The 23099-nt window shown below is 42.4% G+C and overlaps 1 protein-coding gene across 6 annotated transcripts in view; it reads left to right on the forward strand.

Moving 5' to 3' along the window:
- Positions 1-23099, forward strand: part of FBXO25 (F-box protein 25) — a 70749-nt gene that overhangs the window by 38067 nt on the left and 9583 nt on the right. For all 6 annotated transcript variants that reach the window (XM_032271067.1, XM_032271072.1, XM_032271066.1 and 3 more), the window contains exons 6-8: positions 13540-13633; positions 14862-15046; positions 21353-21535. In XM_032271067.1, coding sequence (XP_032126958.1) covers positions 13540-13633; positions 14862-15046; positions 21353-21535 — 462 coding nt within the window. The remainder of the gene's footprint in view (positions 1-13539; positions 13634-14861; positions 15047-21352; positions 21536-23099) is intronic.

A 23099-nucleotide genomic window follows, 5' to 3' on the forward strand; every position in this document is an offset into this window, starting at 1 on the left:
TGAAAAAGGTCATTGGTAGCTTGATGGGGATAGTGTTGAATCTGTAAATTACTTTAGGCAGTATGGCCATTTTCACTATATTGATTCATCCTAACCATGAATATGGAATGTTTCTCCATCTGTTTGTGTCCTCTCTTAATTTCGTTGAGCAGTGGTTTGTAGTTCTCCTTAAAGAGGTCCTTTATTTTCCTTGGTAGCTGTATTCCTAGTTATTTTATTCTCTTTGTAGCCATTGTGAATAGCAGTTCATTCTTGATTTTGCTCTCTTTAAGTCTGTTATTGGTGTATAGGAATGCTTGTGATTTTTGCACATTGATTTTGTATCCTGAGACTTTGCTGAAGTTGCTTATCAGTTTCAGGAGACTTTGGGATGAGACGATGGGGTCTTCTAGATATACAATCATGTCATCTGCAAATAGAGACAATTTGACTTCCTCCTTTCCTATTTGAATACATTTTATTTCTTTTTCTTGCCTGATTGCTCTGGCTAGAACTTCCAGTACTATATTGAATAGGAGTGATGAGAAAGGGCATCCTTGTCTAGTGCCAGATTTCAAAGGGAACGCTTCCAGTTTTTGCCCATTCAGTATGATATTGGCTGTTGGTTTGTCATAAATAGCTTTTATTATTTTGAGATATGTTCCATCAATAACCAGTTGATTGAGGGTTTTTAGCATAAAGGACTGTTGAATTTTGTCAAAGGCCTTCTCTGCATCAATTGAGATAATCATGTGGTTTTTGTCTTTGGTTCTGTTTATGTGGTGAATTACGTTTATAGACTTGCGTATGTTGAACCCGCCTTGCATCCCTGGGATGAATCCTGCTTGATCATGTTGGATAAGCTTTTTGATGTGCTGTTGCAATCGGTTTGCCAGTATTTTATTGAAGATTTTTGCGTCTATGTTCATCATTGATATTGGCCTGAAGTTTTCTTTTGTTGTTGAGTCTCTGCCGGGTTTTGGTATCAGGATGATGTTGGTCTCATAAAATGATTTGGGAATGATTCCCTCTTTCTGGATTATTTGGAATAGTTTCAGAAGGAATGGTACCAACTCCTCTTTGTATGTCTGGTAGAATTCGTCTGTGAACCTGTCTGGACCTGGGCTTTTTTTGGGTGGTAGGCTCTTAATTGCTCTCTCAACTTCAGACCTTGTTATTGGTCTATTCAGGGTTTCGACTTCTTCCTGATTTAGGCTTGGGAGGAGGCAAGGGTCCAGGAATTTATCCATTTCTTTCAGGTTTACTAGTTTATGTGCATAAAGTTGTTTGTAATAATCTCTGATGATGGTTTGAATTTCTGTGGAATCTGTGGTGATACCCCCTTTTTCATTTTTTATTGCATCAATTTGGTTATTCTCTCTTTTCTTTTTTATTAATCTGGCTAGTGGTCTATTTTGTTGATCTTTTTGAAAAATCAGCTCCTGGATTTATTTATTTTTTGAAGAGTTTTTTGTGTCTCTATCTCCTTCAGTTCTGCTCTGATCTTAGTTATTTCCTGTCTTCTGCTAGGTTTTGAGTTTTTTTGATCTTGCTCTTCTAGCTCTTTCAATTTTGTTGATAGGGTGTCAATTTTTGATCTCTCCTTGCTTCTCATGTGGGCACTCATTGCTATATATTTTCCTCTAGAGACTGCTTTAAATGTGTCCCAGAGATTCTGGTATGTTGTGTCTTCATTCTCCTTGGTTTCGAAGAATGTCTTTATTTCTGCCTTCTGCCAGTCAACATTCAAGAGCAAGTTGTTCAGTTTCCATGAAGCTGTGCGGTTCTGGGTTAGTTTTTGAATTCTGAGTTCTAACTTGTTTGCACTGTGGTCTGAGAGACTGTTTGTTATGATTTCCGTTCTTTTGCATTTGCTGAGGAGTGATTTGCTTCTAATTATGTGGTCAATTTTAGAGTAGGTGTGATGTGGCGCTGAGAAGAATGTATATTCTGTGTATTTGGTGTGAAGAGTTCTGTAAATGTCTATTAGGTTTGCTTGTTCCAGGTCTGAGTTCAAGTCCTGGATATTCTTGTGAATTTTCTGTCTGGTTGATCTGTCTAATATCAACAATGGGATGTTAAAGTCTCCCACTATTATTGTGTGGGAGTCTAAGTCTCTTTGTAAGTCATTAAGAACTTGCCTTATGTATCTGGGTGCTCCTGTATTGGGTGCGTACATATTTAAGATCGTTAGCTCTTCTTGTTGCATTGATCCTTTTACCATTATGTAGTGTCCTTCTTTGTATCTTTTGATCTTTGTTGCTTTAAAGTCTGTTTTATCAGAGATGAGAATTGCAACTCCTGCTTTTTGTTGCTCTCCATTTGCTTGGTAAATCTTCCTCCATCCCTTTACTTTGAGCCTTTGTGTATTCTTGCATGTGAGATGGTTTCCTGGAAACAGCACACCGATGGGTTTTGGCTTTTTATCCAATTTGCCAGTCTGTGTCTTTTGATTGGGGCATTTAGTCCATTTACATTTAGGGTTAATATTGTTATGTGTGAATTTGATCCTGTCATTTTGATGCTAGCTGGCTGTTTTGCCCATTAGTTGATGCAGATTCTTCATTGTGTTGATGCACTTTACCATTTGGTTTATTTTTGGAGTGGCTGGTACTGCTTGTTCCTTTATATGTGTGGAGCCTCTTTCAGGAGCAGGCCTAGTGGTGATGAAATCTCTGAGTACTTGCTTGTCGCAAAGGATTTTATTTTTCCTTCACTTATGAAGCTTAGTTTGGCTGGATATGTAATTCTGGGTTGAAAGTTCTTTTCTTTAAGGATGTTGAATATTGGCCCCCACTCTCTTCTGGCTTGTAGGGTTTCTCCTGAGAGATCTGCTGTGATTCTGATGGGCTTCCCATTGTGGGTAACACGGCCTTTCTCTCTGGCTGCCCTTAGCATTTTCTCCTTCATTTCAATCCTGGTGAATCTGACAATTATGTGCCTTGGGGTTGCCCTTCTCGAGGAATATCTTTGTGGCGTTCTCTGTATTTCGTGGACTTGAATATTGGCCTGCCCTGCTAGGTTGGGGAAGTTTTCCTGGATAATATCCTGGAGAGTATTTTCCAGCCTGGATTCATTCTCTTCGTCACATTCAGGTACACCTACCAAACGTAGATAAAATCTTTTCACATAGTCCCACATTTCTTGGAGACTTTGTTCATTCCTTTTTACCACTTTTTCTCTAATCTTGCCTTATCGTTTTATTTCATTGAGTTGATCTTCGACCTCTGATATCCTTTCTTCTGCTTGGTCAATTCGGCTGTTGAAACTTGTTCATGCTTCACGAAGTTCTCGTGTTGTGTTTTTCAGCTCCATCAATTTGCTTATATTCCTCTCTCATTTGTCCATTCTCGTTAGCATTTCGTCAAATCTTTTTTCAAGGTTCTTAGTAGTTTCTTTGCATTGGGTTAGAACATGTTCTTTTAGCTCATGGAAGTTTCTTATTACCCACCTTCTGAAGTCTGATTCTGTCATTTCATCACACTCATCCTCCATCCAGTCTTGTTCCCTTGCTGGTGAGGAGTTGTGAACCCTTGTAGGAGGAGAGGTGTTCTGGTTTCAGGTGTTTTCATCCTTTGTGCGCTGGTTTCTTCCCATGTTTGTGGATTTATCCACCTGTCGTCTTTGTAGTTGCTGACTTTCAGATTGGGTCTCTGAGTGGATGTCCAATTTGTTGATAATGAAGTTATTTCTGTTTCTTAGTTTTCCTTCTAACAGTCCGGCCCCTCTGCTGTAGGGCTGCTGAGGTCCACTCCAGGCTCTGCTTGCCTGGGGATCACCTGCAGCGGCTGCAGAACAGTAACGGTTGCTACCAGTTTCTTTTTCTGCTATCTTTGTCCCAGAAAGATACCCACTAAATGTCAGTCTGATCTCTCTTTTATGAGGTGGCTCTTTGGATATATGGGGGTCAGGGAGCTGCTTGAGGAGACAGTGTGTGCTTTACATGAGCTCAAGTGCTGAGTTGTGAGCTCCATTTTTCATTCAGGGTTGCTGGGCATATACGTTTAGGTCTGCTGCAGCAGAACTCATAAACACCTTTTTTCCCTTGGTGCTCTCTCCCAGGGCGTTAGGGCTTTATTCATGAGTTTCCATTGTGCTGCTGCCTTTTTTTTCAGGGCTGCCCTGCGCAGCAATGGGGCAGCCTAGTCACTGTCTGCCTGCAGAGGCTTTGCTGAGCTGCTGTGGGCTCTGCCCAGCTGTCGTGTGAACTTCCCTGCAGTCCTGTTTATATGGTTGTAGTTAGAACTGTGTCAGCATTCTTGGCCCGACTCTGTAATTGCGGACTCTCGATGTGTTGGCAGGTTGCCTTGGCGGGCTGCCTCAGCTATTGTGGACGCCCCTCCCCCATAGAGCCAGACCGTCCCAGGTTCAGCTGTGCTTGCTGTGAAACTCTCAATCCAAAGAGTTTCCAATTGCTGTTCTTATGTGGGGGTGGGACCAGCCGAACCTGATCACCTGGCTCCCTGCCTCAGAGCCTTTTGCTCTCCAGTTGAACGGTCGACTCTCTCCCAGGTGTTTCAGTAGCCTGTTGAAAAGGCACCAGGGTCTATGTGACTTCCCCTGCGGCAACTCCCTGCGCTGGCTGAAGCAGCGGTGCTGAGATTCGTGGGGCGTTTTGTTTGTTTGTTTTTGCCCGGGAATCTCCTGGCCTGGCTCCCTGCCTCAGACCCCCCTTTAGTCAGATGAATGGGCGACTGCGCCTTCCCAGGGCTCCAATCGCCAGCCAAAAGGGCACCTGGACCAGTGTATTTTGTATGGAGCACTGCCGTGCCGGGGCGCCACAAAACAGCCTTGGGACCGAAAGAGCCGCGCAGGCCAAAACGGTCGTGCTGGCGACCGGTGGGGCTCCTCCGCCTGGGAATCTCCTGGTCTGTGGGCAATAAAAATCCGACAAGATATGCGGCGTCCCTCCGCGCTTTCACTGGGAGCTGCAATCCCGAGCTGTTCGTAAACGGCCATCTTGGATCTGCGCCCCCCAAGTGTAGTATGGTTAACGAAAGCCATGTCACACTGTTCTTATGAAATTGTTGAGTTCTTAAATTCTGTACATGTGGCATTTTTGTCCATCTGCTCATGGCAGTGCAGTTTGGGAATCAAATCCATGCACCATTTCTTGCTTTGGGTTAACACCTACTTAAACTCACGCACACAACGTGCACTGCTAAACTATGTTCACACATTGTAAAATAGTCAGTTTTCACCACCAGAGTTCAGCAAAACTTACCAATGTTTGGAATTTTTTTAATAAATATAATGCTGTGTATTTCATTGCAGACTAATTGGTTGTGAGTTATAGCACAATTATATTGCTACTGAACCATTATTAAAACTTGTCTCTAATTCAGTAACAATTTGTTTTTGTTTTAATGGCTTGTGGAAATTGTCCTGGTTGGTTACTAAAGACTTGTAGTATAATTTGTTGAACTATTAAATTTATTTTCTTCCAGGAAGCCAGTAAAAACAAATCTTTTCGTCCACAAGTAATTTTTTGCCCATTAACTATTTATGAGTATTTCATAATATGCCTTGTGAAACTTTTCTATTAGAAAAAAATGACAAGTCAAGATACAGTTTAGATTTGACCCTGGTAAGTGAACAATTTTTAATATCTGGTCTGTAATTCAGCTCATTTCCTGTTTATCCCATTTATAAGCCATATGTAAGTAAATTAAATGTAGTTTGGTCAGTTTTGTTTTCTTGTTTAAAAAGTTAAATTTAGTTAAGTTTTAAAAGTTGTATTAACCAAATACTTGGAATTTTTACCATATATGTAGTTATTTTATCCCCAAATAGTTTGGGAGCAGCAGTAGTTGGGATTGAAAAGGCTTTGAAGTTGAGTTTGAGTCAGGTGTCTTGTTGAAGGCATAAAATGTAAACCTTTTGTTTATTGTCCCGGGGCAGGATGCTCTTCACTTAAGGCAGGAGGAGCCCATCAGTAGTGGCATTGCTGAGCACCTCCTGTGTGCAGATCAACCTACCTTGTGTTTTCTAAGTAACACTTTCAAGAAACTTGGAAATCCAGTTGTAGTCACACTCACACCATGAAATCTTGTTTGCCAGTGATCACAGGGTTGTGGCAATAGCAGCTCAAGCCTGCCTGGCTGGGACCTTGGCCTCACCACCCCCATCATGTCTGCAGCACTTCCCTGCCCCTCAAGTGTGCCAATGTCCACGTGTTTAAGTTGTCTGAGTCCCCGTCCCAGTTGATTGTATATCTAGAAGACCCCATCATCTCAGCCCAAAATCTTCTCAAACTGATAAACAACTTGAGCAAAGTCTCAGGATACAAAATCAATGTGCAGAAATCACAAGCATTCCTATAAACCAATAACAAACAGAGAGCCAAATCAAGAGTGAACTCCCATTCACAATTGCTACAAAGACAATGAAATACCTAGGAATACAACTAACAAAGGATGTCAAGGATTCTTTAAGGAGAACTACAAAGCACTGCTAAACAAAATAAGAGAGGATACAAACAGATGGAGAAACATTCCATGCTCATGTTTAGGAAAAATCAATATTGTGAAAATGGCCACACTGCCCAAAGTAATCTATAGATTCAATGTTATCCACATCAAGCTACCAATGACCTTCTTCACAGAACTGGAAAAAAGCACTTTAAACTTCATATAAAGTCACAAAAGACCCCTCATAGGCAAGACAATCCTAAGCAAAAAGAATAAAGCTGGAGGCATGACACTGCCGGACTTCAAACTATACTACAAGGCTACAGTAATTGAAACAGCATGGTACTGGTACCAAAACAGAGACCCCAGAAGAAACACCACACATCTACAACCGTCTGATCTTTGACAAACCCAGCACAAATAAGCAATGAGGAAAGGACTCCATGTTTAATAAATGGTGTTGAGAAAACTGGCTAGCAATATGCAGAAAGCAGAAACTGGGCCCCTACGTGTCACCTTACACTAAAATCAACTCCAGATGAATCAAAGATTTAAACATAAAACCTAACACCATAAAAACATTGGAAGAAAACGTAGGCAAAACCATCCAGGACATAGGCGTAGACAAGGACTTCATGACTAAAACACCAAAAGCAATGACAATAAAAGCCAAGATAGACAAATGGGATCTAATTAAACTCCAGAGCTTCTGTACAGCAAAAGAACCATCATTAGAGCAAATCAGCAATCAACAGAATGGAAAACATTTTTGCAATCTACCCATCTGACAAAGGGCTAACATCCAGAATCTACAAAGAACCAAAACAGATATACAAGAAAAAAACAACCCCATTCAAAAGTGGGCAAAGGCTATGAACAGACACTTTTCAAAAGAGAACATATATGAGGCCAAGAAACGTGAAAAAATGCTCATCACCACTGATCATTAGAGAAATGCAAACCAAAACCACACTGAGATATCATCTCACGCCAGTTAGAATGGCAATCATTAAAAAATCTGGAGACAACAGATGCTGGAGAGGTTGTGGAGAAATAGGAACACTTTTACACCGTTGGGGAGTGTCAATTAGTTCAACCATTGTGGAAGACAGTGTGGCGATTCCTCAAGGATCTAGAAATAGAAATTCCATTTGACCCAGCAATCTCATTACTGGGTATGTACCCAAAGAACTATAAATCACTCAGCTATAAAGACACATGCACATGTATGTTCATTGCAGCCCTCTGTACAATAGCAAAGACGTGGAACCAACCCAAATGCCCATCAATGATAGACTCGGAAAGAAAATGTGGTATATAAACACCATGGAATACTATGCAGCAATAAAAATCGATGAGTTCATGTTCTTGTTGGGACTTGGATGAATCTGGAAACCGTCATTCTCAGCAAACTGACACAAGAACAGAAAGCCAAACACTGTATGTTCTCACTCATAGGTGGGTGTTGAACAACAAGAACATGTGGACTCAGGGAGAGGAGCATCACACACTGGGGTCAGTTGTGGGGGGCGGGTAGGGGATAGACAGCGGGGGGTGGGGATGGAGTCGAGAGTAGGGAGGGATAACATGGGGAGAAATGCCAGATATAGTATGCACCTAAAGTAAAATAAATACATTTTTTTAAATGCTGTATTAAAGTGTATTAGCAAAGTATGTTAATGCTCCTGAGAACAGATTCGTTAAAGAAGATCCAAAAAATGACAGTGTTGTCACCACTCAGAAATGTCCATTTCCATTGAAGGAAGTGCCCCTGAGCTCCGCTGAAAGTCTGACCTCAGTTGAATTAAATTTAACCTTGTAGCTCTGATGTTTTTAAGAAAAATTTCTGATGTTTTTAAGAAAAACATAAATTACTGATGATGGTGGATAGGTGGCGTCAGGCCAGTTTGAGCACACTGGGACTATAAGGCTCCTGATTAGATGGCATGCCAAAAAAAGCTTGTCCTACAGGAAAATATCCAAATTATATTGGAAGTTTGAAATGCTGGTATTAATAATAGTATGCAAATATTCACTACCATTTTTATTTTTCTTTATTTCTCACAATATTTATCCTATCAACAAGATAATTTGTAGGTTATTACTAAACGTAAGCAACTAAGAATACTTTTACCAGAATAAAATTGTAAGTTGTATAACAGTTCGTTTTCAGAGAAAAAAGCAGTCTTTCTTTCTGCCAGTGTTAGAAGTCAGTGAACATTTGACAGAGAGTAATAATGGTTCCCAAGAAAAGCAGAGAAAAGGGACAACCCAAAAAATAGAATCATCTGTCACAGACAATTGCTTGAGCAGCTTGTGCATTGTAGGAGGGGTGCAAGTTCCTAAGCCTGAAATGGAGGATGTGTTTTAATCCTGGCTGCATGAAGTTGTAGTGTGGTGCTTCCTTACCTTGGGGCAGCGGTGGGCAGGCAGGCCACACGTTGCTAAAGGACCGGAGAAAAGTGGTTGAAGCTCCCAGAAACTTCATGAAAACTACAAAGTCTGCGTGGTTCTGTTTTGGCTTGCTGAGGTTACATCCCATTTTTGTAAAACATAATAAACTTGAGAAGGCCTTTTAAAATTAGATAATCAAAGTTGAGATCACTGAGGGCTGTTCCAGGCTATTCCTTCTGTCCAGCGCACACACTAGATGGGAGGCAGCAGGAGGCACAAGTAGGAATTGTGGGGTTGCCCTGCTCTCTAGGCCTGGCCCCTCCCTCCTCAGTGATGTGGCCTTGGGACCCCTCCTTCCTCAGTCAGATGGCCTTGGTGCCCCTCCCTCTTCAGTCATGTGGCCTTGGGGCCAGCTTCTTCATCACTCTCTGCTTCAGTTTTCTGATCTGTAGAGCTGCGATAATAATAAGATCCACCTCACAGCGGCATTACAGCCAAAGGGCATCATGTACTTCAGAAGGTGCCTTTGTAATAACCACTCAGTAAATGCTTAAGGTGAATATTGAGCAAAGTTGACTTGGTCTGCCCAGTGAAGAATATACTTTCTATAATCTGTGGTAAGGCTGAGTTTAATAATAGAAGTAGTGGACATTGTTGTTGCTCTTTGTCTGCCCTTCCCAGTGCACGTGAGGCCCTTTAGGAGCACAGGCACACATGCAGTGCCAATTTGCACCCAGATCCAAGGGTATTCAGGAATGGACCTTGAGTTTCAAATAGCTGTGATTTCATTTAACTTTTTTGAATTCTATTTTTTTTATATTATCGCCAGAGAGTTTGGCTTATAAAGATCTCTAATTCTTTGAAACAATTAAGTTTTCCTTTGTGGCCTTCTTTATAATTGATTTTTACAAATATTCTATTGATGTGTGAGAAAAATACAGATTCTCTATTTGAAGGATGTACTTCTTTCTGTTTATCTAAGTTTTCCACATCCTTACTTGTTTAGAATTGTCAGATTTGAGGAGATAAGCAGTCATGTGCCATATAACGATGTTTTGGTCAGTGACCAACTGACTATACTGTGGTGGTCACGTAAGATTATTTCCAATTTTTACTGTGCCTTTCCTATGTTTATATATTTTTAGATACACAGATACTTGGCATTATGTTACAGTTGCTGTTCAGTGCATTCACATGCTGTACAGGCCTGTAGCCTAGCTGTGTAGGTGTTGTGTAGTACACTCTGTGATGTTCACACAGTGATGAAATTACCTAGCAATGAGTTTCTCAGGTTGTATACCTGTTGTTAAGTGACCCATGACTGTATACAAAGCTTCGTACAATATTTGTGCTTTTAGCAAATACTCATTAAATTCCCAACAGACTTTGCTTTATAGCTAATTAGAGGCTTGTGAATGATTATAGTTTCTTTGTAAATTGTCTTTTGCTTTATCTTAATTACCATTTTAACCTGAAATCTAATCTTGTCAGCTATGAACACCTTCTCACCTCTGTGCTTACATATACCTGGTGGTGTCCATTCTGTAGTCTTCTGTGGGTGACTAGTCTGAACTGAGCGTGCTAAGCTAACCCATGCCTTCTGCTGATGATTTGTCTTCTTAAAAGGAATTTTAAAACATGATATTAGAGAACTGTAGAAAATTTATTTTGATGATGGGAGGGGTGGTAGTTGGGGAGGCTTATCTCCCAGGGGACACGTATTCTCTCTTCCTGGTATTTCCTCCCCTAGTGGAACAGCAATTCCAAACCCAAATGTAGTCTCAGGGGTCCTTTTTACTTTTTAAAATTACTGAGGACCCTCAAGGATTTGGGTCATGTGAGTTATATCTATTAATGTTTGCCACATTTGAAATTAAAACAATTTTTATAATATTTCTCCATTTATTTAAAAGTGAGGACTGAGCTGGGTGCAGTGGCTCACCCCTGTAATCCCAACACTTTGGAAGGCTGAGGGTAGGTGGATCACCTGAGGTCAGGAGTTTGAGACCAGCCTGGCCACAATTGTTAAAACCCATGTCTACTAAAAATACAAAAATTAGCCAGGCATGGTAGTAGGTGCCTGTAATTCCAGATACTCTGGAAGCTGAGGCTGGAGAATCACTTGAACCCAGGAGGCAGAGGTTGCAGTAGCTGAGATCACACCATTGCACTCCAGCCTGGATGACAAGAGCGAAACTCCATCTCAAAAAAAAAAAAAAAAAAAAAAAAAAAAAGTAAGAACTGTATGTCTCACACTTTGGCACAGTTCTGTATCTGGTATGATGGGGATTATTCCTCATCTCTGCTCCTGAGTTCATTCTGCTGTAATGTAGCTTGTTGGAGCCTCTGGAGCACTTCACTGCACATTAACGTATGTGAGGGTAGAAAAAGAAAATCATATCTTAGTGACACTGAAATAGTTTAGACCTTGGGCTCCCCCAAGAGGCCCTTAAATGGTGCTTGGGGAACCGTGGTGGTAGAACTGTCTCTCCCAGACTTGCTTGGCACAACCCCTCTTACTGGTGAGAAACAGGTGTGTATAACTCTTCTTTTTCCTTTGAGGAATAAAAGATATTTGTATATTTTGGTCTGTTTCTTTCATGTCTTCAGTGTTGTAGGGCAAGAAGCGTATCTGGGGAGGCTTTGGTTATTAAGCAGTGCTTACGGCTGGCTGGCATTGTCTTAACCTAGAATTCAGATTAGGAAATCCATTGTTGTGGGAATCTGAATCACATCCACCAATCAAGCTGTTATTAGCGATAATGCTGATAACCTCAGTTGACCTGAATCCTTGTCTATAAATTAATTCTAAAGTGAGGCAGGGAGAAGGGATGCTAGTCAACATTACAAGGAAGAAATTTAATAATAATATTCAGTTACTTTGAAAATGAACAGGATTGAAATTTTGACAGTGGTCTTCTCATCTTTGCTTGGCCTAACGTGATCTGATCTCTGTCCAGTGCCCTCAACTGGTGTGTTTTAGTGTAGGATATTTTTATGTAAATATGTTAGAAATTTCAATGTTATTTTCCCAAAGATTGTCATGTAATTGTCACACTGATAGTGTTGTTTGTGGCTGAGTATATGACTTAGTGATTTCTCATTCTGGAAATCAAGAAAGGCTGGAAGGAGAATTGGAAGGAAGGGATGAGAAACTCTGTTTTCAGAGAAGTAAGAGGCAGATGCAATGCACAGACTCTAAAATATGCACGAAGCTTACCAAAAGCTAAGCTTCGGCAGCGATAGTACAGGTCTATGAATTTTATGTCCAGTCAAACTGTCTTTTGTATCCAGACTGCAAACAGTATATTGATCATGTAAGAACTCAGGGAATACTTATTGTTCTCATGAGCATTTTTGGCTAGAGAAACGATATCCATTGGACTGGATGTCAGTGAATCCCTACAGCATCAGCTCTGTGGCTGACTGTGATAGAGCGGAGTGTGAGTGGAGGGTGGAGGAGAAAAGGTCGGTGGTGGAGGTTTATTGACTGTCTCATCTGTAATCACAGGGGAGGCACTAAGATGTTGTTCACTAAAATCAAGTTGTAGAGGAGAGGGATGGAAGAAAGGAGGAGGAAGATGAATGGCAGTTTTATCACAATGTGGAACAGGGAACTAACAACACTAAGATGTGTTGTATAAGGATCCCGAAGGATAAGAGAATTACATAAAGCTAAAATTCCAAAAGTAACCCCTAGGACAAAATAGTGCAAACATTCCTAAGTTTCAGAAGAACTACAGAGAGAATGAAAACTTTTTCAAAAAGCTATAAAAACATGTCATAAAGTTAAGACCAAACATGTTGTCTCTATGCATATAAACACATAACCTTATACACATAACCTAAAGGCTGGTAAAAGTAAAAGATTTCAGACTGGATCAAAAAGTGAAACCCAACTCTAAGTTGTATGTAAGAAGCACACCTAAAACAATGATTTACAAAAGTTGAAAATAAAATAATGAAAAGATATACTAGACAAAATAAACAAATAAAGTGGGACAAAAAGCATTAAAGGAAAGCAGCAGCCTACTTTTTCCTGGTGTACATCAGAGTAGGGACAGCTGGAAAAGCAAAGCATCCCAGGAGGGGCAAGAGGAGCAGCGGCCAGGGCCTTGGTCGTCAGTCCCTCAAGAGACCTCTACTTCGTGGGTTCTGTCATAGGGATTTGTTACTGTGGCTTCCTAGAATACAAATTCTATAATTTTTATTTTAATGCAAGTTATTTGCTATTTAATAATGAGTTTTAAAATACAAAATGCTATTTAATAATGAGTTTCAGTTTTGTTTTTCCTTTTTAATTTCTACATGGAAGAGCTGTTTGATTTTCTGATTGTCTGTTCAGCACACAGCGGCAGGTGTGGGCTTAGCTGAAAGTATTTGTTAGTGCCCAAGCATTCATTCTAGCCTCTTTCTGGTGTGCCCTTGTCCTACATAGGCTGGAAAGCTAGAAGCGCCATTGCAGACTCCTGCAGCCTAGGCTATGGGAGGAGATGTGCTTCCACTAACTAAGTGAAAGCCTGTAAGACTAAAAGGCAGAGCTGCAGGCCACGACTGCTTCAGCTCCCTTGTATGAAGTTCTCTTCAGATTAGCATGGGTAGTAACTGTTCCTACACCTGGACGCAGACTGATACAGTGACTTAATTTAGGATGGCACGTTAGAAATGTTCATGCGTGTATGTTATGTCACTGTGGTTTGTAATTCCATATTAAATAGATTTATATATCACTCAGCTTTTTTTCCTTTCCTTTAAGTTATTGCAGCTAATTGCAAAATCCCAGTTAACTTCATTGAGTGGTGTGGCACAAAAGAATTACTTCAACATTTTGGATAAAATTGTTCAAAAGGGTAAGATGATCACTGTATTTTTAATACTCTAAATCTTAACTAGAAATTTGGTGTAAGGAGATGGGATTTTTCTTTTATCTTTCCCTAGTATGCATGCTGTCAAAAACAATTGTGTAAATAATGTGATAGCATCAGAAGTACAGGTCATCCCTCCAGTTCCTGGTGTTAACTGCTGTTTACTTTTTTTTAAAGTTGCTTTTGCATACAAAGGGATATATTAGGAAAAATAACTAAACCCAGAATTTTAAAAGGCTATTTACCTTTTCATGGTTGGCTAATCAGAGTTCATTTTATATGTTTACTTCCAAAATTAGCAGGATTGTGACTCACTTAGACATCAAATAAGCCAATAATTTTCTTTTGAACTTAATGAGTTTGTCTGGATAAATTACTGGCTGTTAGTAAATAGAACTTTCAATTTCACACCATGACTTTATACATACATAGGAATATGTGACTCTTAAATATGTATTTAAGACATTTTAAAATATTTAAAATTTAAATATGTATTTAAGACATTTTAAAATAGTCTGTGTTAAGTACAAAAGAAATTATAAACTGACCATTTTAAAGGCAAAATTGTAGACCCAACTGAAAATTTATCAGATAAAATTTTAAAGTTTTAAAAAATCTCATTATATTTGTGGTATCTCAAAAATGATGTCACTTTTGGGTTACACAAATGTTTTTATTGTGGTAAATACCTATAACATAAAATTTACCATTTTAGCAGTTTTTAAGCATACAGTTCAGTGACATTAAGTACGTGCATCTTACTGTGCATTGATACCACCATTCATCTCCAGAACTTCTTCATTTCCCAAACTGAAACTGTGTCATTAAACACAAATTCCCCATTACTCCTCCCTCAGCCCCTGGTAATCATCATTCTGCTTTCTGTCTCTATGAATTTGACTATGTGCCTCACATAAGTGGAGTTATATAATATTTGTCCTTTTGTAACTAGCTTATTTCACTTTGCGTAATGTCTTCAAGGTTCAACCATGCTGAAGCATATGTCAGAATTTCCCTCCTTTTAAAGGCTGAATAATATGCCATTTCATGTATTGATCACATGTTGTCTGTTCATCTGTCAGTGGACATTTGGGTTGTGAAACTAGATTATTTTTGAAAGTGTTGGTTAATCGCTTCTCGGCCTTTTGGCTAAGATCAAGTGAAAGTGTTGGTTAACTGTATCCATCCGTAGTTTTATTTTTATTTATTCCAGTTCTTGATGATCACCACAATCCTCGCCTAATCAAAGATCTTCTGCAAGACCTAAGCTCCACCCTCTGCATTCTTATTAGAGGAGTAGGGAAGTCTGTATTAGTGGGAAACATCAATATTTGGATTTGCCGATTAGAAACTATTCTCACCTGGCAACAACAGCTACAGGATCTTCAGATGACTAAGGTATAAATATCTCTTCTCAAGAATTATTACACTTTGTTTTTATATTACAAAAGTTGTTATCTCTTCTAAGCATACATGAAAGACTGCTATAGCTTTCTGAAAGTTTTTTTTTTAACACTTTCGTAAATATTCATCACATCCTTTTAAAATAGAATAGGACCAAAGACCCATTAATGGCTTATAGTTGCTATTGGAAAGACAGTGGGAATAGCAATTATTAAACCAGGCTGATCCTATGGGTGATTAGGTGTAAATTAATTTACCTTCATGGGAAGTATAAATATTTCAGTTATTAGAATAACATTCAGTAAATTAAGGCTAAATTGCATTGCCAGTAATTCTCTGTTTATTTAGTTCTTGCTTCTCCCAGGTTATTAATTTTTTGTCTTCTTCCTTGCTGTCTTTTTTGGCGATGTGTTTATAGTTCTTGGCAACAATGAACAAGGCCAAAAGAAGGTGCAAATCACCTCAGTTGTTTTTGATATTTTTTGTTTATTCTGGTAACTAGTTTCAACAAGAAAAATATTAACACCATCGCCCCAATATTTTAGATAGTGTTTTATTTATCTCTAGTCATAATAAGAAAAAGAATAAACTGAAGATATATCTTAGTGGCGTGAGTGATGTAGCCTTTGTGGTACAAAGATTTTGCAGGTTGTACTGGTGGGCTCATGGTTACCTTTTATCGCTGTACCCCAGGTTCCACATTAAAGGAGGGGTTTTCTTTTTTTTTTTTTTTTTTCCGAGACAGAGTTTCGCTCTTGTTACCCAGGCTGGAGTGCAATGGCACGATCTCGGCTGACCGCAACTTCCGCCTCCTGGGTTCAGGCAATTCTCCTGCCTCAGCCTCCTGAGTAGCTGGGATTACAGGCACGCACCACCATGCCCAGCTAATTTTTTGTAGTTTTAGTAGAGACGGGGTTTCACCATGTTGACCAGGATGGTCTTGATCTCTTGACCTCGTGATCCACCCCCCTCAGCCTCCCAAAGTGCTGGGATTACAGGTGTGAGCCACTGCGCCCGGCCAAAGGAGGGGTTTTCAAGTGCCCTTTGAATGCCTTAACTTTTGGCTGTTTATCTGCCATCTAATATGGGATTTACAAAAAGAGTGATGATTGTCTAGTTATAAGTCTGACATTATCATTAATAATCTAACATTCAGCATCAGTAGGAGTCAAGCAAGTTTGTTATAAATGTTGGACTGTGTTCTCTTGTCATGATATGACCCTACAGTAGTTCAGAGCTTTGCATAGGCTGTCTCTTCGCTGCCTCTTTTGCTGTGTTCCCATGCGTAGATGGGTTGTGCTACAAGTCCATCCGTAAGACACTTACACATGGCACGGACTTGCTGTAGAAGTCCTGACATGAGTGGCCAGACCATGTGGCCCAAGTCCCCTAATGAGGCAGATCCATGGTAGTGATGACCAGCTGGTGACCCTCTGGGGAGAGAGTAGGCAATGTTGTTGTCCATGGTGGGTTTTCATGGTCAGGATCTCAAAGAAGAGGGTGTTTGGGAAAGGCCAGGAAGCAGCCGTTCTGCTCTGGCTAGGAAGTTCCAGCTAGGATTAGTGGCTCTGCATTCTTTGGAGAGAGATGTGGTTGAATGTCAGCCTCAGACCAGTGGAGACAGCAAAGAAGCTCCAAGGATGGGGCCATACCTCAACAAGAGTAGAAAGGAGAAAGCATGGGAGAGGCTTGCACCTTTGACTGGGTGGGCTGAGGCAGAGCAGGAAGGCACAGCTGTATGTCTTCTTTCTGTTCATACTACCTAAGAAGAGGCATGGGCTGAGGGATAATAGGAGTGCATGTGGCCCCAGCTTGCCCCACTCAGGGCTGCCCATAACCAGTGAAAGGAGAAGACACTCTGCTTTTGGCCTGGGGTGGTTCCCACAGCCCTGGTAGGCAGAGCACACTTAACTGGCAGTACCTCTCTGCCTCCGCACAGCTGGATAGGTGTTATTGTAGCACCATTTTGATCAAGTGGGAAAAATAAGGCACAAAAATGAAATTAATCATTAATGTTTGAGGAATAAGAGCATAGATGATAACACAAAGGTGCCAGTTTTCATCATTTCCACTCACATTTTACCATCAAAGACCTTGAACTTATTTCTTCTGTTTGATTCACGATTGTATACTGCCTGGCATCTCTTCACAGCAGTACCTGAGTGCTCTCTGGAGCAGGAGGCATGGCATGTGCCTCTGTGAGGAGCTTGGCTTCTAGACCCTATGCCCTGCTTCCAGCCTCAAGGAGGGTCAGGTTCCCTTGTAGGAGTTGGCCAGAGGAGTTTTACCTTTCTGGGAATGTTACTTGAAACCAGTAGAAAGAGAACTTTACAGCTCAATTAACCAAGCTGCATTGTGGATGCCGGACTCAGTCAGCCAAATTTGTCTGAGGCTGTTTAAGGTGACGATCTGGTCTCCTGACCTGCTGGCTGATGGTAGATTGCTGCCTCACACTTATTTATGTGAATTTGGAGGTGACTCAAGCAGATGGGTTTAGAACATAGCAGCTGAGAGCCTCCCCGGATCCCCGAAAGTGGAAGTCTGAGCATACTGCCTGAAGTTCCGCCATCTCAGTCTCATAGGACACGGGCCAGCTTTCTCCAGTGAGCTGACAATCATCTTTGTCTTCTAGATTATCCCAAGAAGAAATACCTTGACACCCCTGGCTGGGTTCAGTGGCTCACGCCTGTAAACCCAGCATTTTGGGAGGCCGAGGAGGGTGGATCACCTGCGGTCAGGAGTTCAAGACCAGCCTGGCCAATGTGGTGAAACCATCTCTACTAAAAATACAAAATTTAGCCGGGCGTGGTGGCAGGCACTTGTAATCCCAGCTACTCGGGAGGCTGAGGCAGGAGAATTGCTTGAACCTGGGAGGCGGAGGTTGCAGTGAGCTGAGATCATGCCACTGCACTCTAGCCTGGGTAACAAGAATGAAACTCCATCTAAAAAAAGAAAAAAGAAATGCCTTGACACCCCTTAAATCTAAATTCTCGTAGTCCCAAAAGTAAGCAGAAATTTAATGTATATTCATGTTGAAAAGTTCCTAAGGGCATCAGAATTTTTTTTCTTGTAGAACAAGTATACTTTGCTGTTTAAGCTGCATTTGAAGATATGTTAGTGCTGATGAATTGGCTTTCCTGTGCACATCTCTGTGACTCAGTTAGAGTAGGCACACAGGTATGTGTTCACATGCTTCCTCACCCAGTCAGCACTGCTAGGCCCATTGTGAGGTGGGACGCCTGCATTAGCAGGCATGAGCCTTAGCATGGGGCCTCCCAAGTGCCCCAGGAAGAAGAGCACATGATGTGTCACGGAACTCAGTGGGGGTGTTATAACAGATGCACACAGGGCCATTGACATTACATTGGTTCACAAGAGATGTGATGTTTTAGGTGGAGCTTAAAGAATGAGGGGAAAATATCCAGGTGGTGGTATGTTAGTCAATGCTTAACAACTAGCTCTCCAGGGCCAAGAGGTTTGATTTGTAGCATTTGTCACTTTCCCACTATGACTGACTTGAAGCCACCAACAATAAGTAAACTGGCTTAAAAAAACTCCCAGAAGTTGCAGAATTGACTCCTGTGAGAAGGTATGGGAACTTCTGCATCTAGGGGCTAAGAGAGTGGTGTGCTAGCAGAAGTGCTTCCACAGAGAAATGGGAATCATTGATAGTAGCACGCAATAGCTGAGACTACCCTAAATTAAAAAAAGCAGCAGCATCGTTTCTTCCAGTGTAGTGTAGGTGTAAGAGATGTCATGATGACAAAGAGCAGGTAGTGAATCAGTGGAGGAGGAGGTGCAGGGAAAAATGCAGCAGGATTTCTGACATGTTCAGCAAGACTTCTGTGCCTTGTCACATTTCAAGATTTTGTTTGGATGAGAAGTACTGGCATTCCTAGTACACCCTCTTGTTATAGCCATTAACAGGGTTGGCTGTAAAACTGGACTCTGCCAGAAATCCCAAATGCCAAGTTGTCACACCAGTTTCTAAAACTGCACTAATCCAGGATTTTTTTTTCTTCATACTACCTTTAAACTTTATGATTTAGGCAGCAGAATATTTTTAAACTCCAGTCTGCTACAGAAATTTTTCTCAATAGGAAGAAAAATGAAGCACCTGAAAGACATAATTCTTGTGAGAGTGTTAGACTTTTCGTTGGGGTTGATTTGCATGCATGTTACCTTTTTGTTTTGTTGCCCAGGCTGGAGTGTAGTGGTACCGTCATGGCTCACTGCAGCCTTCAATTCCTGGGCTCAGGTGATCCTGCCACCTCAGCCTCCTCGGTTGCTGGGATTATAGGCATGAGCCACCCAGCCTGGCCGTATTCTCTTTTCTATGTACTCTCTGCCATATGCTAGATGATAAAGATGAAAGGATGGGTTAAGACTTGAATCAAATGTGTCAGACTCATCAGTAATGAGCAAAGAAGTTTTCGGAGACCCTATGGGCACCATGCTGGCAGCGGGGGAAGTGATATCTCTTAGACTGTGCAGCTCCATAGCCTACAATAGGCCTGACATCTGCCCTTTGTGTGGGTCCCATCAGCTGTAGGGGCAAAAAACCCATGTGTGGGGATGAGTGCAAAGGGACAGTGCAGGACAGGACAGCACTGCTGCAGTCCATGAAAGCTTCGTGATTCTGTCCAGAATGTTGGAGTGCTTCACAAACTGTCAAGCAGTGTTGAGGCCCCACCCATGTCTGGCAGATGCGTAGTGCACTAGATAAGGTAAAAGGTGGCTTGGAGTGCATCACTGGCGGTCCCTCGTCATGCTGCCTGCTGGGATGCGTGAGAAGGGCCCTGCAGCAATTTCCACTCTGAAGTCCTAAGAAGCTGCTTCCATAGCAAGGACATTATAGAGAAGCAGGAGAAGAAAATGGGGTGTCAAGGCACAGGTGCCCCAGTCACCTCTCCCTACACTCCACTGTTACAGAGGTCAGGTGATTTCGAGAACCACCTCACGGCATTAGCTCATTTTAGCCAAAAAGTACATGGTCACTGTGCTTTGCGTGCAGTAGGATTATAGAAGGGCACAACACATCAGAAGGAAGCTCGCTCTCCCTATGGCTCAGTACGTATATTGACCTTTTGGGAACAAAAGAAACAAACACAAATCAGAAGCTCACAGGTGAACACATGGGAGAAGCACCGCCCCAGATTGGGGTCCAGAACCGAGGTGGGACTAGGCAACCTCTGTCCCGCCCAAACAGCCAGAACCTTCCTGTCAGGAAGAGGTGCCTGAAGGGATGCATTTAGAAATAACTGAGGCCTGAAAAGTCTGAAATAGTTTGAGCCTCAAACCCAATCCAGGGCTATTCCAGGTCAGCTTCAGAGCAGAGTTTAATTTTTGAACTGATTCAGCCCACTTCTTGGGGCCAAGGACAGCCACCCTTCCTCAGCCTGGCGCATGCACACACGTGTATCTTCTGAGGGAAGATGCATTGCATTTACTCTCTGGCGTGTGTGAGCGAGAACATAGTTTGTAAACTTGAAGTCATAGAAATGTAAAGCTAGAAGGTGGAGGGATGTTGGACGGAGGGTGAAAGGTTACTGTAGTGCAGAAGTAGTCTGTTCTGGAGGTTGTCTACACAGCATGCTGACTGCAGTTAATAATTACACATCCTTTACTTCACATTTACTAAGAGAGTAGATCTTGAATGTTCTCACCACAGAAACAAGAACATTATGACTTGAAGTGATAGACAACAAACTGGGCTGTAGCCGTGGTTCCGTAACACGTACAAACACAGAACACCACGCGCTGCCAGTGTAGACAGGTTTCATTTATCAATTACACCTGAGTAAAGAAAAAGAAAACAGCCCATAAAGCTAGAAGGGGCTTTGCAGATGACGTAGTCAACCTCCCTCATCACTGGGGTGACCAGCTGTGCCATCAAGGCCTAGGGGCTGTCCAGGCAACCTGATGAGTGTGGTGCAGGCCCCGCCCCCTGCTGGTGATGGGGGTCCTGTTGCCCTCGTGGCGCTTTGGATTCATCTGGGCAGCAGCGCCGCATCTGCAGACCTGCCCTTCTCTAGTTGTGTCTTGATGCAGTACTGGAGTGCTGACCTCTTGGTGCTGACAGAGACCTGGCCTCACCCAGTAACAGCCTGGCTCTGTCCTGCCGTGGAGCCCTTCCCAGGGTAGTGGATGCAGGCCCTTGACACCTTGCGACGCATGACCTGGAGAGCTCCTTTTATGTTACCATGTTTTGAAGCATTCATCTTAGCTTGACCGTTCAGCTACTGTGTGAACAAACATTGGCCATCTTCTGAATGAGATGCTGTTGTGTTTTCCTTTCAGCAAGTGAACAACGGCCTCACCCTCAGCGACCTTCCTCTGCACATGCTGAACAACATCCTGTACCGCTTCTCAGATGGATGGGACATCATCACCTTAGGCCAGGTGACCCCCACATTGTATATGCTCAGTGAAGACAGACAGCTATGGAAGAAGCTTTGTCAGTACCATTTTGCTGAAAAGCAGGTGAGTGGGGTGCAGCAGTGTCCCCTCAGGCTGAGAGTTTAGTAGAGTCTGCCTGGGGGCCATACCCTATAAACTCACGTGGAGGGAAAGAATGGCTGGATATTTTCCATTTCTAAAGAGCCAGGAACAATCAGAATTTACTGAGATTGCTATGGTTTCTCTCCTATAGAATGTAAGGTTTATTTTTCATATTGGGAAAAAAACCATGATTCTAAAAATAACCCAAAACTGAACAGCAAAGCAAAAGCCGAGTTCTTTTCTCTCCTCTGTTGACAACGAGGTACATGGAGCCCCTGGCTTACTGCCTTTTCTCCTGATTTCATGAATCAGCTTCCACTTCTGCTTTTGACCAAGCTGCACATCCTTGAAAAGTCAGGCCCCTCTGTGCACCTCAGTGTTCTCAGCACATGGTACATGCCGCTCCTGAGTGTCCACAGCTCACCTCCCTCCCTGCCTTGCCTGCTGCCCTTGGGAGTGCATGTGGGGAAGCACAAGGCGTGTTCTGCTGTCACTCCTTGAGGCCTTTCCAGGGTGGTTTGCTCATTCCTCACCTCATCCACAGTGAGGCCCTGTGGCCCCGTTCCTGGGCCTCTGCCCAAACTGGGGGTTCCCCTCAGCACTCCACAGATGTACAAGGCACCTGCTCTGCACTGGGCTGGGCACAGCCAGGTAAGGCAGGTGGCTAGAAGGAGGCGCGTTGCACTCCTCACGGGGTGGGGTTTGAACTGTGGTCAGCACCGTGAAGATCTAGAATGGCACTGGGTGCCTTTTATGAGGAGCATGGTCTACCCTTGGAATGCAGGGCAGTCACCAGGGCCTAGGCAGAGAGCAGGACCTTAGCATTACGAGGATGCTGTTTGAGGGGTCGATGGTGAGGAAGCACAGCAAAGGCCGAACCACATGAAGGATCCTTGTCTGTATCCCGTGAGCTCAGGAGAGCCAGCAAAGCACATGGAATTGCAGCTTTCAGAATAGCCTCTGTTCTTGTTTGAGGACTAGGCTGGAGTGGACACAGGAAGGTCCATTACGATCCTGCCTTGGGAAAAAAGAGTTACGGGCAGGGAAGTGCAAAAGGGCAATAGGGAAGATGACCCCAATGGGCTGGGGTCTCCCACAGGAGGGGGCTGGCCTGAATAAGGGCCTCATGGAGAATGTCCAAGAAGTATGTGGAGCTAGGGCCTGGACAGATGCATCTGGAGAGAATAGGAGGCAATGGGTCAGCCTGGGCAGGGCCTGAGGGCACCATCGCCAATGTGGAGTAATAGAATGAGGGGGCCCAGAACCAGGGGGAGCTGGATGGACAGAGAGATTAATAGGAGGACAAAGAAAAGCCTGTGAGATTTAGCCGAGCAGAGGTTATGGGTACCTTGGGGAAAACTGTCTCAGGTGGACTTGTTCCAGAGAAGCAGAAGAATTCCAGTGTTAATTTGAGTAGGAGATAGTAGATTGAATTTTAAGTCAGCATTGGGCATGTGGGGGAGGGCGTGGATAGAATATTGTAGGGAGGATTTAGATCCTAGGAAAAGAGGTAAATGAAGGTCATCTGGGATGATCCCTCTGCCTC

This window comes from Sapajus apella, unplaced genomic scaffold, assembly GCF_009761245.1.
Source record: "Sapajus apella isolate SASKATOON/1434 unplaced genomic scaffold, GSC_monkey_1.0 scaffold223, whole genome shotgun sequence".
In the NCBI taxonomy this organism is placed as follows: Eukaryota; Metazoa; Chordata; class Mammalia; order Primates; family Cebidae; genus Sapajus; species Sapajus apella.